At 32.9% G+C, this 21,905-nt stretch overlaps 1 protein-coding gene across 2 annotated transcripts in view; it reads left to right on the forward strand.

The window, feature by feature from the left end:
- Positions 1-21,905, forward strand: part of LOC100374315 (3',5'-cyclic-AMP phosphodiesterase 4C-like) — a 211,122-nt gene that overhangs the window by 81,200 nt on the left and 108,017 nt on the right. Inside the window, exons 1-2 of one of the 2 annotated variants that reach the window (XM_085503446.1) lie at positions 6,233-6,400; positions 20,511-20,819. The exons of the other annotated variant lie outside the window; for it this stretch is intronic. Coding sequence (XP_085359572.1) covers positions 20,743-20,819 — 77 coding nt within the window. The 5' untranslated portion in view covers positions 6,233-6,400; positions 20,511-20,742. Of the gene's footprint in view, positions 1-6,232; positions 6,401-20,510; positions 20,820-21,905 lie in introns of those variants that run through there. 2 annotated transcript variants of the gene reach the window in all.

Raw genomic sequence — 21,905 nt, forward strand, 5'->3', positions numbered from 1 at the left:
TTTAGCATATGATAAAAATGTACTCTCTAAGAGAAAAAAACTGAATGCAATTTTGTGTTTGATATTTCTCTAATTACCTTGCAGTGTTTTTTCCTAGATGATGTCTGGAAAGTGCCTGTGAAATGAACACACTTGCTGATGAATAGAGCTGACCCTAGTGACTACTTAGTAAACACCTTCGTTAGCTATCAGCTTCCCAGTTTACATATACCATAAAATTGATGTGTGACTAGGGACTTCCTCAAAGCCTTCAAATCGTAGAGGTAAAAGTCAAATGTCTGCATTTGCACTCTTCAAAACATCGTAAATAAAATTCTTAATTTGTTTTATCGATGGTTTGAAACTATAGAAAAATTATATAAATTCTGGTTATGTTGATTGAAAAAAAACAAGGGATTTTAGCCAATCTTTTTCATGTTGCAAATACAAACTTGTCAGTCTATTGATATTTCGTAAAATGAAAACCTCATTTTTGTCGTGTCGATTGGTACACCCGCATGCATGTTTACATTACACCCCAAAACAGAACATGTTTGGGCATGCAAAATGGTGTATCTTCAACTTCCGAGGAAATTTAGTGGACACATATGCTGACTAATATGAACGCTAGAGGGCGCCACTACAAAAAAATTATTAATTTTAAGTAGGGATGCTTAGAATATGATTGTTCTATTTTGACCTGCCTTTCAATATGGCTGCCTTTAATAGTCTTGTCGGGGAGAAAAACAATGAAAAACTATTTTTAGTTTTGATTTTTGTATTGTATCTGTTAGAAAACTGCATTTACGACAACTGAATTTTAAAAAAATCACTGCTACACCCAAGGGAGATTTTCAGTGCTGCAAATTTTGCAAAGTATTAATGTACAAAATAAATGTTGAAATTAGATAAAAAAATATCGAAAACTATCAAATTTTGGTCAAAGTTTTTTGCAGGAAAAGTAAGATAAATGTCATTGCTAAATCCATAATTTGATGATTAATATTTTAAGAAATTTCACATTATACCATTCTGTTTACAGCTTCTAACACATGTGAACACATTCTTCATTGAGAGAAGACATTGACCCGCTTCCAAATAATATAATGGAATTACAAAATAGAGGGTCAAATTAGGTCATGTTGTTCTCTTGTTAGCTGATTTGTTTTTGTAATACTTCCTAAATCTCTGCTCAATAGAACCACAGCTTGCCCGGCAACTGTGTGACACTCTGCTCTAGTAAACAACTCCTATACAATACCTCAAATTGTTATCATGGTGTGTATCTCAAATTCAGTGATACATGCATTAATTCTTTGACCCATATTGTTGTAACAAATAAGTGCTGGCAAGATACCTATAAATACCTGCCACCCATGGTAGTCTAGACGGACAATTAAATGACGACTCAATACAGACACCAGCAATGTTTGCGAAAAAGTGGCGCCACTTGAAGTGACGACATGGATCAGTTAGGTAATTTGAAAAAAGAAAACCCTCTGTGAGAACGAGAACCAGTTTTGAGATGAAAATTAACTGTGCTTAATATTTGAAATTAATTTTTTTTTTTTAACAGTCTCCCATTCTCGACCAAAGTTGAATTCCAAGAGTTCCAAACAGCTGTGCCAATTTGTGTTCATGTTGAATTCATGCAAACCTCATTACTCTAAACTGGCACGATATGCAAATATCAATTTAAAATGGCTGACTTTTTTCTCACCATTGCCAGAGGCAGTCTTTTCATTTTCTCGTTTTTAGATTTTGCTCCTGCAAATTTAATTTACTCAAATCATTTGTGGTTTTTTCTAAGTCTTCTTTCTGACTTGCCAGATTATTATACCTGTGTCTTCATCGTCCCTGTTAATGACATTAGGTCGTAAATTTGATCTATTCATGGCAACTTGGCGAGTATATAACGCATCATACATGTAGCTGCTGATGAATCAAATTTGATTGCGACAGGAAATTGGGACAGCACAGTGGAATGTGTAAAATATAGACATATACTCGCAAATCACAAAAAAAGCTGGGTCAATTTTGCATTAACACATCGACTGTTAAAAGCATCCACATATACTATATTCATGGATTGTCGATAACGTTTGCATAAAAAAGCTCTGGTAGATGATGTGTTGAAGACTCACTTTGTGAAGGTGAAACAAATTGTCAATATCACAAACTATCACGTAAAGCGACTGCTGGTTAGTAGACCAGCTTAAAGGCACAGTCTATCTTAAAGGCTCATGTCATTTTTCAGATAACATTCATGATGCATAATTTCCCAACTTTGGAAAAAATACGAAAAAAATTATGTGGCTTCTTATTTTGTGAAAGGTGACAAAAGTTGACTGGGTTAAAGGTCAAACGGTGAACCATTTATATTAAAAAATTTGTTTTTCTAAATTATGCCAATTTTAAGCCACATGAGTGACAGCATTCAAAGCATTTACTCAAATGTATTATAGCTCATTGTAAATTAAGGATCAAATATCAAATTTGTATGCGGGGGAAAAATAAACGCAATTACGATAGAAAGGATGTGTATTGATTTCGACAACAATGGTTCGTAATTTGACATCAAATGATTGGATCTGAAGCCTCACAGCTGAGGTGGAAATGATCCACTCAGGATGTATATCCCACTTTTATTCACATAAAGCTGACTAAAAAAATGTGCTTTTTATGCACTTCACTTTTTCATTTTGTTGGATAAAATATTGAAATATTACAGTAAAAATTATATATATATGTGTTAATTATACTATTTAAGAAATTATTCCCTTATTTATTCCTGTGCAATTTACATTTCATATTAGGTTAAATGTCAAGTGATCATGTCCCTAATCTGATATCAGAAAAAAAAATCATCATCTCAGGAAATTTTCTTTTTCAACAATGAGTTGGAGAATACTTTTTCCCATCAAATTTTATGTACAACTACTATCGGACCATATAAGAATATATTAAATTAATTTATCCAAACATCAATTAGCAAATACAGTAGTTTCTTTCTATTTTAATAAGCAGATCATCAGTGTAGAACGTTCCACTACTCAGCAATAAATCTTAAACCAGCAACCCACTGAATTGCATGCTACATAATAATACAGACACAACACTCAGTTCATACATAATACAATGTTTGGCTACACAAATTTAGATAATAAAATAAAAACGCCTTTGTCACATTTCACAAAAAAGTTATATGTACTGTCTGTGCATATTAATTAGGTAATTTGCGTATCATTACTTTTTTGAACACCAAGGTCATCTTTTGTCACATTTCACAAAATAGTTTTATGTATCGATCGCCTGTGCATATTAATTAGACAATTTGCAAAGCATTAACTTTTTGAACACCAAGGTCATCTTTTGTCACATTTCCCTGCATAATTTTTTATCAACACCTGTAGACAATGAGAAATGTGTCCATTTGACCAAAAAGTAACAAATTGTGAAAAACTACATAAAATAGAAGAATTATCAGCATTAAACATGTCTTCATTTGCAAAGTGGTACTGTAATAATTTGGCATTTCAATAAAAATGTCATAAGTTTGGGGGGAAATGTTATTAAAATCATGCAGCCAGTATTTTATGGTTGCGAAAAATTTTGTTTGTTCAAGGGTACGTATGTCAGGTGGACTAGATGAAGTGTTTCATATATTTGTCAATAAGAAAAATCAGTAAAATAATAAAATTGAAAGAAAAAAGTTACAGAAGATGGTTTAATAATAGTGCGCCATATTAAAACAGTAGCCCTGTTACTTGAGGTAGTGCAATGAGTAACACATATGGTAACACGGCAACAATATTAGGCACACGTGGCAACTAACTTTGGCGTCAGGTGACTAGTTGCCTGGAAAACCACCTTGACGGTTTTTCAGCTGATGTTGACTGACCAGTCTTGGTGAGGCATTCGTTGCTTGCTGCTTTGTGTAAGCCAGTCGTTGCTTCCTCAATAACACGCCAAAGCACAGATTTGCCCCTGCGATAAAATAGTTATGTTTGCTTTTTGTTTGTTTTCTCCTCATTTCCATGTCTGTTTTAAGCCGAAAAGACAGTCTATGACTGAAAGTAAGCAGCATACATTACTGGACGATGCATTAATTGTGTGCAGTGACAATCGGTGACAAGGTTGATGAAAAGGTTAATATGCTTATACACGTACTGTGCAATTTGCGAGCATTTAGCTGTCTACGTCTGTCATTCACTTATACGAGTGATGACATTAATCCTGATGTACCAATTGTCACCTTATATCACTTAGTAACAAAGTAGAAAAGAAGAAACTTGTATTTTTTTTCATTTCTCTCATAAATTTGTATCATGTTGCACAAAAGCATTGAAAATCTACATCACTAGATCAAGACACAAAGACAATAAATATGTCAATTTCATTAATGGTTATATATAGGTTTGCCATGTTGATATGGGAAAATAGCAGCCATGAAAACAACATTGGTAGTATCGTGAGCTTATAAGTGTGATTGATATAGTCCCACTGCCACTAAAATAGTCTTTAAAATTTTTTGTGATAAAAACCAATAATTAATGGTGTTTTTTATAAAATAATCTTGTTGAGAAAAACAGCAGTGCTTATTATCCACTTTTTGCTTGTCACTAATGTATGCGACGGCTGGTTTGTTTTTGCATCACAATTACACATGACTACAACAAATACAATATAATGGTAGCTGTATGACGTAAATTAAGATTAAGTTTTAAAGCTGACTTTTTCTGAATTTGGGTTATATTTAAAAAAATATATTTTAAATTAAATTAAGAAATTAGGTTTCTAAAAGTATTTGTTTTTTATTTTATTTTACACACAAATAATCTGTGCAAAAAGATGCAATACTAGTACTGTTCTGAAAATGGATCAATTACATGATAAAATGATTTTTTTTTTTTTAAACTTGCGATTTACAATCTATTGCTCATAATTCAGAATCACAAGCAATCACTGAATCTCTCGTCAAATAGTTGATGAATAATGACGTTTTGATCGCACTTTGTCGCTATTACGTGTGAACGCACGTCAGTAATATAACAGTGATAAGGCTATTGTTGACTGTTAGTGAAGGAGACAAGAAGCTATGTACCAAATTAGAACAAATTCCTTTTCAATTCTATCCTTTTTGACAGCAAAACGTTTTTATGACCACTCATGTCACTGTTCATATCTTTCCCTCTAATGGTTCGAATGGTTGTACGTCATTTCATATCATGATCAACATCTATCCATATTTTTTTTGTGTCATTTTTTGGATCATCATTATTAATATTATATACATGATATGATAACCTCCTTTATACGTCAAGCGTATGTTGAATAGGACTTGATTACCTTCATCAAGTATCGGTATATCAACGCTTTTCAGACTGCCACGTCTTAAAGTGATTATTCGATGAAAATGTCTTGATGCACAGGCAGCATTGATGTAAAGTATTGATGGATGGAAATTTTACATCAATTTTAATAATCAATAATTGTACAGGTGTGGACACTGTTGTCTTAAAATAAAATTGAGCATCCAAGTGTAGACTTGAAAGGACCTCGCCAATATGCAAATACCATCTATTAAAGTAAATTGGAAGATAATTTGTATTCTAGAGAGGAAAATGTGCCAAATTATAATGAACATAATCAAATATTGATTATATATGTTGATTATAATTTGATTATATGCTATTAAAAAGATTTAAAACAAATTGACCATTATTTGTTACTTGCAGTTATTCAAATTGGAGATATACCTGGCAGTAGTTCAATTTTCAATTCATATTTTTAGTAATAATTTTTTTTCCATTTTCTACACTATATATGTAGATATAGAAAGAGGTACCGGTATATACATGTGTTAATGTGGAAGTGTGCTTTCCCAATCACACAATATATTCACACCAATTTACTAAATATGTCTAATATTGAGCAATGAACAGTGTTATTGTTGCACAGCTTGGCTAATATGCAGAACACTTCAAATGCTGGCCGGGTTGATATTACTAATGTGACAAATGATATTGACATTGGAAAGGGATACTTTACGTCCGTTCTTTGCTTTTGCCACACAGTCTCAGGTGGGTCATCAGTTGTATGAGTATAACAACCTGTGTATTCATTGTCCATGTGTATTGTGCTTTCATGGTTCACCGCTTGCCTCTTCTTATGCAAATGAGGCAGGTATACGTAGGCTCGACACTGCCTGTTTAATATTCAGTGGTTTTCACGGTGCTAGAGTCAGTCTATGCGTGTAGTGTGCATGTTGTGATCGCTTCAGACGAGAGTGCTTTATACAGTAGTACTGTTAACTTGTGTGAAGTCAGATTCATACGTACCATTGCATGCCGTTACATGCCCTGAGTTTCATCAAATTCAGACTGTAATTTTGAAGACATTATCAGTGCTGGTTTTCGCTGTGAGTATTTTATTCTTATTCATGTTAGCAAAATTGGGGACCGGTAACATTTTAAGACAATTAATCAGTCCAATCACCATAGCTCCCGTGTGTTTATTAGACAAACCAGATAATTAGTTTTTAATTAGGCAGGGTGACTTAGACATGATGATTGGAAATATGTGAATTAATGTGTTTATGTTGCATGCACAGTACTAGCTGAGAACATAACACAACCATAATCCCCCATTTTCACGCTATAATCTATTTCTCATACTTTTGAAATAACCAGGGGAGAGGAATGAAATGATGCAAAAACACTTGACGGTTGTGTTAGATGTTAAGTATTGATTTTAATTGAAGGTCAAATCTTAATAGAAGGGGTTGTCTACATGATCACAAAGAACAGGTTCAAGAGTACCAATTAAAAAAAAACAATTGTTTGCCAATGTTGCCATCAGTGTAAATAGTGGTATTATGTAATAATGTTTTTTTTTTAAAAAAAGCAACTTTTATTATTAGTGTCTTTATTTAAGTTTCCTGTTTATAATGAAGTATTATGGTTCATTGAATCGTGCTGAAGATTATGGGGAGTGTAAAAAGCCATTACGGGGTTTTAGATTCTCGTATATCGTCATGTTCGGCGATTCAAACATTTAACGTGAAATACTGGGAAGGGAGGAAAATACAGTACAGAATTTGATCATCTCTGGTCGTGCTTATTTTTATTACATCGGACAGATATCAAACAAATTTTTTTTTCAACTGTCTCCTCTCAGGCATTTTTATGGCATGATTTTTACATGACATGAAAAATATTACCAGTTCTTTAATTTTACGGGGGGGAAAAAGGATGCATCGTGCATGCAGCAATGAAATATACAATGTGTAAATTGTAAATGTAATGGTCTCATGCTGCAAACCCTGTACGAGAAATTACATGGCCGTTTTCAATGTAAAGAATTGGAAGACGAATGCTGTTTCTGAATTTGGTTTTAAATATATGTGATGTAATATGAGGGATTGATGAAAGTAAAATGAATGCTTTTTAATAATAATACATAAATAGCTCTGCGTGTAATTTACTGTCAATTGTTACTTTTGAGTGAACCCCGACATGCATGGCATTGATACCTGGCAATGTAGCAATGTAACATCGTAATAGACATGTACATTTCGTAATGTGTTATTTTCATGTGATAACTGCCTCCCTTATTAATTACTTTATCATTAATTATTCAATTAATGGCATTTATTACCAAATTGGGTTGAAAGTACAGACTAATTATATTGTAAACTTTGTTATTTTTTTAATTATTAAACCTTTATGTATTCAATATTTTTTCATTAATTGCTGTCCATTATGCATGGAGGCTTCCATTGTGTTATTTACTGATAACAAAGTTATTTTGGTTACTATTTATGATTGTCACATTGTCACAGCTAACATTGGAAGGAAATGTCTTAGGTGAAATTTGTTTTTCGATTAATTTAATTTAATGAATACTGTAAAATACTTTATTTTGGTGTGAATTAATTTTTTGCTGTTTTGTATGACAGAATTTTGATGAGTTAAATTTAAATCATGAGAAAATTTTATTTTTATTTTCACTGATTCATCCTATCAGAAAAAAAGTGAAGTGAAAATTAAGTACTTAATAGTACTGTATTTGCATTATTAAAATCACAACTATAGAATCACAGAACACAGTCACTCTCCTAGTAGAGTGACTGTGCACAGATAGACAAATAAATGCATTTATTGTTTACTGGAACATTTAAATATTATCACTTATTTTGACCATAGAAACACCGAATGTAAAAATGCTTCTAAAAGGACAAATATGGTATCTAATTACGTATTCTGCATTGAAATCAATGAAAAAATGAACCATTTTAATATATTCCTAAAAAATAGTTAGAAATATGGCTTTGAGCTCATCAGATTTGTTCATTTTGGGACGATAACTTAATTTTTTAATTTTATATAATATTTTTTTAATTTTTAGTAAAACAATGCTAATTAATAATGCTAATATTTATCACAAACATTTAGAGTTGTATCAGCCGATAGCAAATATTTGCTGCTAGCAATTTTTACAATTTTATAAACTGAGTGAGTTTACAAGGTGAAAATTGTGCAAAATGTGATTCTCTGTTTTAAGAAACCCAGGGAAATGTTCACTATTAAATACAAATTGCAAAAAGTTAGAGCAACATGAACGAGGGTAGTGCATAATCCAGGGATTGATCTGTACACTGCGTATTAAAGGTGTTGTAATGTTGTTAAATATTCTCAGTAGTATTTCATACTTGTTTATTTACATACCAACTCTGTGTACATGACAAAAGGAGAGCATGCAAACAATATAGTTTGCCGTGTTCACCATTATTTAAGTTGTCTTTCAAAAAAAAAGTTGTAGAGTCTGATATAGTACGTATTTCAAATTAAAATTCACGGTTGATTAGACTCCACGATCGATTTGACACCAGTGTGAATATAGGCCAGTTTGTTTGGCTTGAAAAAACTTCCATAGAACACAAAAAAAGAATGGTCTATATTCTTCACCAGTATTTTGATCGTATATCCTGAATGTGTACATTGGTGTACAGAAGCTAATACTATTGTGTAGAATTAATGCATGGTAGAAGTTGAAGAAAAGGTAAAAAACACAGTTCAATTTTCTTGGAGGTATTGTGTATGTCACTGCATTGGGTGTGTTCACTTACAGTTCTTTATCGCTTTGTGTCGTATCAAGATGCAAGTTCCCTTAACAATTAGAGTACAACTATTAAATTCACTCTTGAGTCAAAAATTCACATAACAAATCAAACAAACAAACAAATAAATTTTTGTTTCCTTGGTTACTATACAACTTAGTATGTATCAAAAAAAAAGTCTTGAGGGGAGATAGTGTCGCAACCCTGTGCTACCCATTTAAGTGTCAAGATACGATCTTGTTATATATGCTAGACTAACCCATTAACTTCTTCAACTTGCTATTGCTTTGTATTCCTATACTATGCACCAGTATACAATGACTAATACGTTTAGTTTATATGTTGGTTGTGAAGTATTGCCATATTTCGTTACGAGTCACATACTATTAAAATATCTATACATTTAAACTGTTTCAGGGCTCAAAATTGCACATAATTTAAAGATTGCAGTACTAGCAGTTTTAAAAGCTATAATGTGATAATCAAATTGGTGATATTTTGTAGACTATTTGGTGATTATAAGTAAATAAATATCATATTACTAAATTTGTTTAGGACACCCATAGTTTTAAATGGCGGTAGCTGTCGCACTGCGTTTGTGCTACATTTGTGTTGACACACATTGATTTTCCCACAATCCAATGCACTCTTCTAATGGAAATCACAAGTATGGGGTTTGACTTGGGCGTGACTTGCACTAATTACCCCTGGTGACTACTTCAATACCTTCAATCACCTAAAAAGATTACCTAATTAAAGCTTTGTAACATTTGTACTCATTGATCTGCGTCGCCATCTTTGTTTATATGAGATCCATATATCTCGCGCATGCATGGCACGAGGACTACTACTCTTCCAATGTAAAGTAATTATATTTTGTTAATTATTTTTGAGTAGACCGGTTGAGCAACTCAATTTGGGAAATGATAACTGTGGAACAAATGTAGGTGTACACCTTAGGCTGCTGGTAATTTTGAGTCCTGTCGTTTGAACCTCATCTTGAGCTTTAACTGCACAATCAGTCTATTTGTTCCTCCCACCTGAAAAAACCAAGAACCAACAAAATTATATTCAAAGCACTTTCCTGAAGCTGAATTTGAAGCTTTGGTTGGAATTACTGATATCTCACAGGTCTGTAAATAGAACTGCTGGAAGCATAGAACATTGCTCAGAATGTGAAACTGATTTAATGTAGACAACATATGCTCATCAGGAAAACAGTCTTGATTAGAACTGCATTACTACGTAGCTTTGGCTTCCCAGTGACTTGAATTCACTATTTTAGGAATCTGATCAGACCTTTATTTAAATTTGTTGTATTCTTTTATTAGTCAGTTTAATGTTTGTTAGAAATCAACATCTTCATGAATAATTAATAATATTGTGCAATGCTTAAAGGGCGGCAGTCGTCGATATGGGACTCATAGCGACGTATACAACAAGTGTAAAATACATTGTTTATTTACATGAAATTCGAACACGCGCTGCGCGACGACCACCACACTTTAACCGTTATTTGTGAACTACATTGTACAACTAAGTGGTATTTTGTCTGTAAGCGTATTAAATAAAAATTTAAATTATAGAATATTTAAAATCATTAAATGAGAAAATATATAAGATAAGCCAAAGTCACTTCAAGTAGATTTCTCACTTCTTGAATAATTCACATAAATTATTTATTCATTGGGTTGAAATTCCTGTCTGTCAATTAAATTACTTAATTGAGATTGTTAATTGCATTTTACATTGTACAGCTGACAGCTACGTCTTCAACCTTTTTACCACCAGATTTCTCACCCTAATTTTCCTGCACTTTTTTCTTATAATTCTTCAATACTAGAACCAACAGATAAAATTTTAGAGAATTTTCAGTTTTTACTAAAAAAAAAATTATTTGTCCCAATCTTTTGAAGGAAAGTGCAGACTATAAGTGGGACTATTTTGTTATGAGAAGAAGGAACTGGTGGTGGCAAGATTTCCAACTACTACTGGAAAAAAGAAGTAACACACATTATTCTTGCTAAAATATTTTACGAAAATTGTTTTTAATCATTGTATTTTTGTACCCTTAGTTCATATAGTCACAAGTCGTCACTGCGTACACTTTAATTTTAATGAAATCGAAGAAAAGAACAGAATTCATTGAATTCATAATTTTGTTCATAATAAAAAGTAACAATGACAGGGAAAAAAGGTTAATAGACATTCATGCTGACTACAAAGAAACAAATTGCCATTCATGCGAAAAAATATTGAGTGATAAAAAAAAAATATTTCTTTGATTCAAAAGCTTGGCATGTGAGAAGCAATTATACAAATGAGCTGTTAATTGTGTTAACAAACGATTATGGCAGATTTCTGATAACTTGTAGTTGTAAACAGCCATTCTTTTTTTTTTAATACAGTTATTTTCGAGAGATCAATGAATATTTTCCCTCCCATAACTTGTGCTGTACACATTTCAGAATGTACCTATGCTGCATGTATGGTCTATAGATTTAATCAGAATGACTGACAGTTTTCATCAAAATTATTCAGCTATTTCATGATTGCCATTGATGATTGATTCAAATCAGAAGTATCAAATCATAATGATAACATGATTCAGTTTTTAGCATAAAAATGGTATTTATTCAAAACTCAGCCAATTTTTGAGAAGATTGTACATATAGGTGATAAATCACCAGAGATCTTAAATTTTATACCATACCAATTATCATAATAATGCTTAGTTACGGTACTAATTAGAAAATGTGAATTGTTACTAGGGGTCAGCCATTTTAAAAACATTTAGGGGGGGTCAAAGATTTGTTAACTAAAATTATTCAGGCTAGGCACGAAGAGAAAAAAATGCGTACAAGATGTTTAATGACAATTTTGGCATGTTCAAGAAAAATAAAAAAGTACAAAAAAGACAACCCCCCCCCATAATTTCAAATGGTTGACCCCTATTGACCAAGCATAAAAGAATGAAGAACTATATGCAGAAAAGCTGACCACTTTACACAGAAATTATTCAAAACAAAATGGGCTTGCACATATTTCAAAATTTGTATCTAATGAAAATTATTTTATACTGTTTTATTTAACTTTGGTCGTTGTCGACAAGGCAGTGTTGCAATTGTGAAATTTGATCTTAACAACATGCTTGATTTAAGAAATTTACTGGAACACTGAATATTCTAGGAACATCTTGACAATGAATTATTGTTCCTTTTTTTTAAATAAACAATCATCCTGGCTGTTAGAGAATAGTGTAGAATGGTATCATTTCAGTCGGAACCGCCCCAGGGATCTGAAATAATAACGAACAGGATTTATGTACATGTATATTGGTATCTAAGCTTCCATCTGCTGATTAATACAACTATTTTCCAAATCTAGAGTACGTTGATCGGTCGTGCCTTTTATAATCCATATATCCGGTACAATTAGGTCAAACCTAGCAACAATTCCTCACCCAGTGTTTGTATGTAGATTTAATGAGAATATTTAGAAAAGATATGTACCACTATTTGAACTACCGGTACTGGTATTAACTTGCTTTTTTGATAAAGTATCATAGGATGAAATTTACATACAAGAAACATATATTTCTAGATCCCCCTTGAAGGTGTATCGTTTCATTTCTCTAAGATTAAACAACCAGGATTATTACCTGGCGAGTTAATGGTTGCCATGGAAACAAGGTGTTTTTTAGTTGTTGTTTTTTTGCCTCTTCTCGCATGCAGTCTGAACAATGCAACCACATTTATTCGGCTGATTTTTTTTGTTAGTTTTCCGTCGCCAAATTTTGTGCCAATTAGGCAACAGGAATTTCCTGAACACTGTATTTGAAGCATTTCTTTGATAGTTTTTATATATTATCAATCCCGTCATTGCCCAATATACTCTTGTTTCACTCGGCATAACAAACTGTCATCTTTAGCTAATGTTTTAAAGAAGCTATGATCATCTGTTTGACGCTTGGAATGCGATGAACATGGATACATACAGTATATGCAATCATATCGCGTACCATACAAATCCATCTATCCACTGAACACAACACAGTTGTTTACACAAAATGCTGGACTTGAAGTTCTTTTTTTTTTTCAAACTCATCCAGAGTTAGGTGATGTCATTGTATCTCCCTGAACTCCCAGGTTTCCAAGGCAACCTGTTCTTTTCTCGTCAATAATCACGTTTCAAAATTGAATTTCCCCTGTTATAAGAAAACAAGATGAGATAAGACGAATCATCGGAATGAAACCAGACGTGTAAATCTTGCTCAAGTCAAAGATTACATTTATCACTATGAGATATTCTGGCATTTCTTGTTTGAGATCGGAGCTGTAAATCCTCAAATTACTATTTTCGTTAACAAATCTTTCATCTGTATTTGCTATTGGAGATTTTTGCTGCTGTTGTGTTGGCAAATGCAACCCGTCACTTACTTAATGGCTTCTTTTGCAAATGCAAGCTGTATGTACATTGTACTTACATATTCGTTAAGAACAAAACTTTGGAAACAAGAACTGACAGTAATTTTGGATACACAAGAAGTTTATTTTCTCTGCAACCCTTCATTTGAGGTGGCACATCATTTATTTTAACTAATTGCAGAATCATCTGAGAAAAAAGTTATTTCACTCGATTTTATTCTCCATGATTTACTCCTCCAGCAAAAATATCTATAAAAAATATCAAATACATGTAAATATAAATAATTCTACAGTATTATAAACTGAATACTGTATTTCAATGTAATTAAGTTCTTATGTATTGTATGGCGTGTATTTTTTTTGTTTTTTTATATATTTTTTTGTTTTTTATTATTACATAACATGATGCCACATGCATTGTGGGATTTCATGATCTCCAAAATTTTCAGAAGCTAGCAGCAAAATAAATAATAAATCAAAATAAAATTATTACACTGAAAAAAACAAACAAACTAGAATTATATTTTAATCAGATGTTTGCATGTATTTCCATGTCTTTCTGGTTCTATTGGAGGTGTGCTTCTAATAGAGGAAATATGGTAATCTATGTATGTGGTTCTATTGGAGGTGTACTTCTAATAGAGGAAATATGGTAATCTATGTGGTTTTATCAGAGGTGTGCTTCTAATAGTGGAAATATGGTAATCTATTCATGTGGTTCTATTGGAGGTGTGCTTCTAATAGAGAAAATATGGTAATGTATCCACGTGGTTCTATTGGAGGTGTGCTTCTAATAGAAGAAATATGATAATCTATTCATGTGCTATTGGAGGTGTGCTTCTAATAGAGGAAATATGGTAATCTGTCTATGTGCTTCTATTGGATGTGTGCTTCTAATAAAAGAAATATTGTAATGTATCCATGTGCTATTGGAGGTGTTCTTCTAATGGAGGAAATATGGTAATCTATCCATATGCTTATATTGGAGGTGTGCTTCTAATAGAATGAATATTGTATTATATTCATGTGGTTTTATTGGAGGTGTGCTTCTAATAGAGGAAATATGGCAATCTATTCATGTGGTTCTATTGGAGGTGTACTTCTAATAAAAGAAATATGATAATCTATCCATGTGCTATTGGAGGTGTGCTTCTAATAGAGGAAATATAGTAATCTGTCCATGTGCTTCTACTGGAGGTGTGCTTCTAATAAAAGAAATATGATAATCTATCCATGTGCTATTGAAGGTGTTCTTCTAATGGAGGAAATATGGTAACATATCCATGTGCTTCTATTGGAGGTGTGCTTCTAATAGAGGGAATATTGTTTTCTATCCATGTGGTTTTATTGGAGGTATGGTTCTAATAGTGGAAATATGGTAATCTGTCCATGTACTTCTATTGGGGGTGTGCTTCTAATAGAGAAAATATGGTAATATATTCATGTGGTTCTATTGGAGGTGTGCTTCTAATAGAGAAAATATGGTAATGTATCCATGTGCTATTGGAGGTGTGCTTCTAATAGAGGAAATATAGTAATCTATTCATGTGCTATTAGAGGTGTGCTTCTAATAGAGAAAATGTGGTAACATATCCATGTTCCTTTTGTGGAGGTATGATTCTAATAGAGGAAATATGGTAACGTTTCTATGTACATCTATTGGAGGTGTGCTTCTAATGGAGGAAATATGGTAATCTATCCATGTGGTTCTATTGGAGGTGTGCTTCTAATAGAGGAAATATGGTAATCTATTCATGTGGTTCTATTGGAGGTGTGCTTCTAATAGAAGAAATATGATAATCTATCCATGTGCTATTGGAGGTGTGCTTCTAATAGAGAAAATACGGTAACATATCTATGTTCCTATTGTGGAGGTATGCTTCTAATAGAGGAAATATGGTAACATTTCCATGTACTTCTATTGGAGGTGTGCTTCTAATGATGGAAATATGGTAATCTATCCATATGCTTCTATTGGTGGTGTGCTTCTAATGAGGAAATATGGTAATCTATCGATGTTCCTCTTGAGGAGGTGTGCTTCTAATAGAGGAAATATGGTAATCCATCCATGTGGTTCTATTGGAGGTGTATTTCTAATGGAGGAAATATGATAATCTATCCATGTGGTTCTGTTGGAGGTGTACTTCTAATAGAGGAAATATGGTAATCTATTCATGTGGTTCTATTGAAGGTATGCTTCTAATAGAGGAAATATGGTAATCTATCCATGTGCTTCTATTGGAGGTGTGCTTCTAATAGAAGAAATATGGTAACGTGTTCATATTCTTCTATTGGAGGTGTGCTTCTAATAGAGGGAATATTGTATTCTATCCATGTGGTTTTATCAGAGGTGTGCTTCTAATAGTGGAAATATGGTAATCTATTTATGTGGTTCTATTGGAGGTGTGCTTCTAATAGAGAAAATATGGTAATGTATCCACATGGTTCTATTGGAGGTGTGCTTCTAATGGAAGAAATATGATAATCTATTCATGTGCTATTGGAGGTGTGCTTCTAATAGAGGAAATATGGTAATCTGTCCATGTGCTTCTATTGGAGGTGTGATTGTAATGTATCCATGTGCTATTGGAGGTGTTCTAATGGAGGAAATATGGTAATCTGTTCATGTGCTTCTATTGGAGGGGTGCTTTTAATAACGAAATATGATAATCTATCCATGTGCTATTGAAGGTGTTCTTCTAATGGAGGAAATATAACATATCCATGTGCTTCTATTGAAGGTGTGTTTCTAATAGAAGACATATGGTAATCTATTCACTTGGTTCTATTGGAGATGTGCTTCTAATAGAGGAAATATGGTAATTTGTTTATGTGCTTCTATTGGAGGTGTGCTTCTAATAGAGGAAATATCGTATTCTATGTGGTTCTATGGGAGGTGTGCTTCTAATAGAGGAAATATGGTAATCTATCCATGTGCTATTTGAGGTGTACTTCTAATAGATGAAATATGATAATCTATCCATGTGCTATTTGAGGTGTGCTTCTAATAGATGAAATATGATAATCTATCCAATATTGTCCTGTGCTTCTTTTTGAGCTTCATTTCATATACGGTATTTTTGTCTTATTTCAAGGGTTAATTCTGGGTACTGGTACTTGGCCTGTGTGATGATTTTCGTTGATTAATTGAAAAACTTCAAAATATATCTTGTAAAAAGTGCATCCACCTGCACCGTACATTCAACGTTTTCAAGTGGACTCGTGATGAGTGCAGAGGATTAAACTATAAGTCGTTTCCTCTGGCTTACGAATTGTAATCTATGACGCAGATTGACGATTAAGTAATGTCTGTCAAAGCATCGATGTTGTTTGGTTGTGCATTATAAGTCATTCATTATTAAGAATTAACAAATAAAATGACTACAGATGTGAAGCCTAAATTCTTTTTACAATGGCTGTCACTGAAGCGTTTCGTCTAAGATGAAATAAGATATAAAAAAATGTATTGAAATTGTTTTCACAAACCACAGAGAAAAACATTTAGGGTTCAAGAATGACTTGTCGAATCAGGAAGAAATCATGAAGATTTGTTGCGGAATATCTCTTATATCAGATCACCAAGAAGAATGCCTAGCAGTGAAATACTTGTGTATGCGAGGCACGTAGGCCTGTATAACCTTTTACCAGAATTTCCAACTCCTTTAATCGCAGCTCCGGGTGAATAAAAGAAAAGATGTTGACCATGTATGCAAATCACACACTATGGTGATGCATCTGCTTGGAGTGCTTTGTAAAATCGATATTTTTTTACAATCCAAATGTGTTGAGTACTTTTCTGTTGTAAACCATGAATATGTATAGAATACAATTTCGTCGTCTGTTTACACGGTGCACTTTGATCGTTATGAGCTGGATACAGTTTTGCAGCCTCAAGACTGTTCGCCCATATTTCTAAAAGCATGCATACATAGAAGAAAAAAGAAAAAAATGTACTGGTTTCATATTTCGAAAATTTGGTTGCATGCAAGATGCAAATTGACTCTGTATCATTAGTACATTTCTGTCTGCACTGTGTGATCTTTGGTTATACAGATGTGTATATTATATGTTTGCATTTAATCAATGTGAATTCCTCCATGTATAATGGGACACGTTACCTACATGTACATGTACTTATTGTCACCAGCTGGTCTTAGGTTGTTTACACCGACTATAATAATCCCATTTCCATTAGAGCTAACCTAATGGGGGAAAAAAAAAACATAAAAATTAAACCATAAACAAAAATGCCTCTTGTTAAGAATATGGAATCTCTATCTTACATTTAGCTCGCGTATCTCACCGGGAATTATTCATGGAAAGACGATTACAGTCTAAATAGGAGTCTGTTCTTGCAGTGATTTGGTTACACGTGTTCTATTATTAACCTCAAATAGTGTTAGTTTTACTGATGAATTGAAATTGTCATTACAACAAATAATAATTTTATCCCACGAGTATACAAATATATCTATTTCTGGAAATCTACATATCTGATTCATACATAAGCTATTCATTGTCAGTGCTTGTTAAAGATCATGCTCTATTGAACATTGATTTTTTTCTTGTCTGATCAGAAACAAAATGATGAAATTACTTTACATCGCAGTGAATTAAAATAAATTTTTAACCTGTTAAATGGAAACAAGGATATATAGGGTGAGTGCCTATGGGCTTTCATATCGGGTACATCAAAACTGACCTGGTGATCTAATCATTTTCGATTATGTTCCATTTCAGTAAATTTTAGGCTTGTCTAAAGTTGGGTTAATTAAAGGAAATTACTTTCATAATGTCGTCAAACTAGTAAAATTGAACGCCCTAAGGAGATACTGCTGACTCAAATTATATCTGTAGCAGCTAGTATGATTTCGGATTCTAGTTCAATCAGAATTATTATTTAAGATACCTGGTTTAAGAAGACAGTTGAAACAAAATACAAAATGTTTGATTAAAGTTGTTTTCATAATGCCAGTTTGTACATACAATCCTTTGTGTTGTTCGGGGTTGTGTGATAGTTTGTTCCCCCATGATAGCTAAGATGTAAAGGTCAAAGGTCATCTCATGGGGTTAATGTTCGGATATAAAGGCTATAAAATGCATATTAGGTGAACAATACATCAATACTTTATTTACTCTGTGATCTACTTTGGAAGAGGTGTACCTCCAAGTGAAATATAATTTACATACGATATGGATATGGACTTCATAGTAAAAACTTTGAGTAAAAACTGTATAAGTTGCTAGACAAATTTATAATTTTTGTAGCAGTGTATTTGGGATCTTTTAAGACTGTGGGTTGCTTTCACTGGAGTCGAAGTTCTGATATTCACTTGCATGCTAGGGAGTCACAATGACTTTCACTGAGGTCGTAGGGAGTCACAGTGACTTACACTGAGGTTCTATGGAGTCACAAACACATCACTGGGGTCCTAAGGAGTCATAATGACTTTCACTGGGGTCCTAGGGAGTCACAATGACTTTCACTTGCATCCTAGGCATTCACAATGCTTTTCACTGTGGTCCTAGGGAGTCTCAGTGACTTTCATTAGGGTCCTAGAGAGTCTCAATGACTTTCAGTGGGTTCCTAGGGAGTCACAATGACTTTCACTTGGGTCCTAGGGAGTCGCAATGACTTTCGCTGGGGTCCTAAGGAGTTACAGTGATATTCACTGGGGTCCTAAGGAGTCACAATGATATTCACTAAATGCTTGGAAGTCACATACACTAAATTTCACAAACTGTCTTGAAGAATGCTCTCAAATATCAAATCATGAAAATAAACTGATTTATAAAATGAAATGTTTGTTTTCATATCAGCCTTCATGTTACACACAGTTTAAATAAAACATGAACAATTAAAAAACTGCATCCAGTTATAATTAAGTATTACAGTAACTGTATTTGCTATATTATAAATGCATGCACTTGTGTAAATAACAGCTGTGACAAATAGATGCAATTTTAGAGTAAAATAGATGCAATTTTTGGCTTATGCGCGCTTATATTTTATATGCGCTTCTAATAGACCAAATACAGTATAGATTCTGAAACAGGATCAAGTTTTAACTTTTATATAAGCTAATATAGAAAACTGATGGCAATATTGTGAAACAATTATGCAAAAAATAATGAGTGTTTTATGTCTTTCTGTATAAGATTAAGATCCAGAGAATGTATGCAAGTAGAGTTTAATGGTAAATCTTAATCTAGTATCACTGATAGCATCGTTACATAAAATGTGTATGTCATTGTGTTTCTATTTAAATATTCCCACTGGTTTCTCTACAATGACATCCCATTATTTCAATACAGCAGGGTCTAATCCAAACAGACTGTATCTTGATTTGTGTGGGTTCTAACCATTGAGAAGTTGTGATGCACTTAGATATAAAATTTGGCGTTTTTCAGTCATTAAGCCTGGGGCATACCATTTTCTTATGGGAGGTACAGGGTTCCATTATAATGTGTATAATTTTCCGCACATTATGCTTAAGAATTTGTTTATCTTAATTGTTGTATCATTATAATCATGTTTACTTTTGTTAATTATTACTATGAGAATAATATATTGTTGTAAATAAATGTACAATGTGGTGAAAACCTCTCAACCCTAACACCCCTCTTCCTATAATGGTCTATAGTTCCCTGGCATTCTAATTGTGGTTCTATTAGGGCAGCTTTGTTCAATGATTGACGTAGCCTGAGATTTCAAACCAATGAAATTAAGCCAAAGTACAACTATTAGTAAGACTTTCTCGGTAATTTTCTGGCTAATATGGAGGTACTCAGCTGGTATTGTAATGAGATTGAGACTTTATTTTGAATGCATGCATGTAATTGAGCCTATTTATAAATAAGTTGTTTACGGAAACCCCACTCACTTGAGTTGATTTCATGAGATGTAGGAGTCTTTCAGCTGGGACCTCCATTCAGTGCTATAATATAAACTCAACGTTAGTGGATCGAATCTCTTTCCGTAGTGAACAGCTGTGAGGAACTGGATGCCGACCTGCAGGAAATATTGGAACCACTTATAGTGACTGGTCCGCTTACTACAGCTGGAGATAACATTCATTGTTGGTTTCAGAGTATTAAATTACACTCCAATACGTACGTACGAGAACTGCTGGTGTGCGTGTGTCGTTTTTTCACAAACGTGATAAGCTTAATGTTATAGCTTGTTCTTCATTTGTTCTACCGCTTGTTCCAACCATGATGAATATGCGACCGAGAAGAGTTGGTTTTATGCCACAGAAATCACCGAGAAGATTCACATTGGCAAACGTCTGGTAGGCTAAAATTTGTATTTTTTATTCTGTCTTCACTTTATTGAAGTTTTTTACTTCATCTTTACATTTTATTCTGAAAGTCTGAAATAACACTTAAAGTTGAATTAAAGTTGAATTATTTAAGGAATTTAGGACAGTATTGAAATGATAGCAGAAGCATGTTATTGTTATAATAATCATATTTAAAGTGATATTAATACTACAGTGGGTGGAATTAATCGCTGTGAACATAGAACTCAGACAACTGTACACCGTGTGGTTATTGTAATAGCCTCTTATCAACAGTTTCTTTTTTAACATGTGATTATTTCTCTAAATCAGCTAGCAAACAGAACTGACCTGGAATATTTATTTTTGTGGTTTTCAACCACATTTGACTGACTTAACTATGTTTGATTGTCTAAACTATTAATTATCACTTAACTATCATCAACCACCTATGAAAAGCTACTTTATAATTAAATGCTGTCGATTTCATTTATTGTTATTTATTATTATTGCTCAATTAATTAAATTAATTAATTAATTAAAGTAATTTATTTGTTGTTAATTGTTAGAAGATCGACATCAATTACAAATGCTGTCTTGTGTTATTCATAGACTGACATTCTCATTACATTTAATGAGACGTATGTTTCAGCTGATTGAATAGAATTCCACATTATCGGTGTTTATTTAAATTTATTTTACGATAACAATATCTGTGAAAAAAAAAATTACTACTAACCCTCACCAGGTTATCAGCTATAAACCAATATTCCATTCTTTAATATGACCATGAAGCTCTACTACTACATCGCCTGCTGTCGCTATTTTTTTCTCATTCATTTCGGCTTTCATCAGACAATGTATTGACAGCATGACACTTATATAACAACACAGATACACTGACAGAAAATGTCTATTTTGTGAAAATAACGCCATAGAGGACAAAGAACATTTTCTTTTAACATGTTATCTCTACGCCGGAGAAAGAAAAAAACTTTATCAGCTGTTATCACCCCAACACTTAGCAAACAATAAAGAAAAATTAAAATATATTTTAAATAATGAAGATGAGAAAACAATAATACAAATAGCAAAATA

This window comes from Saccoglossus kowalevskii, chromosome 9, assembly GCF_978046115.1.
Source record: "Saccoglossus kowalevskii chromosome 9, keSacKowa6.1, whole genome shotgun sequence".
NCBI lineage: Eukaryota > Metazoa > Hemichordata > Enteropneusta > Harrimaniidae > Saccoglossus > Saccoglossus kowalevskii.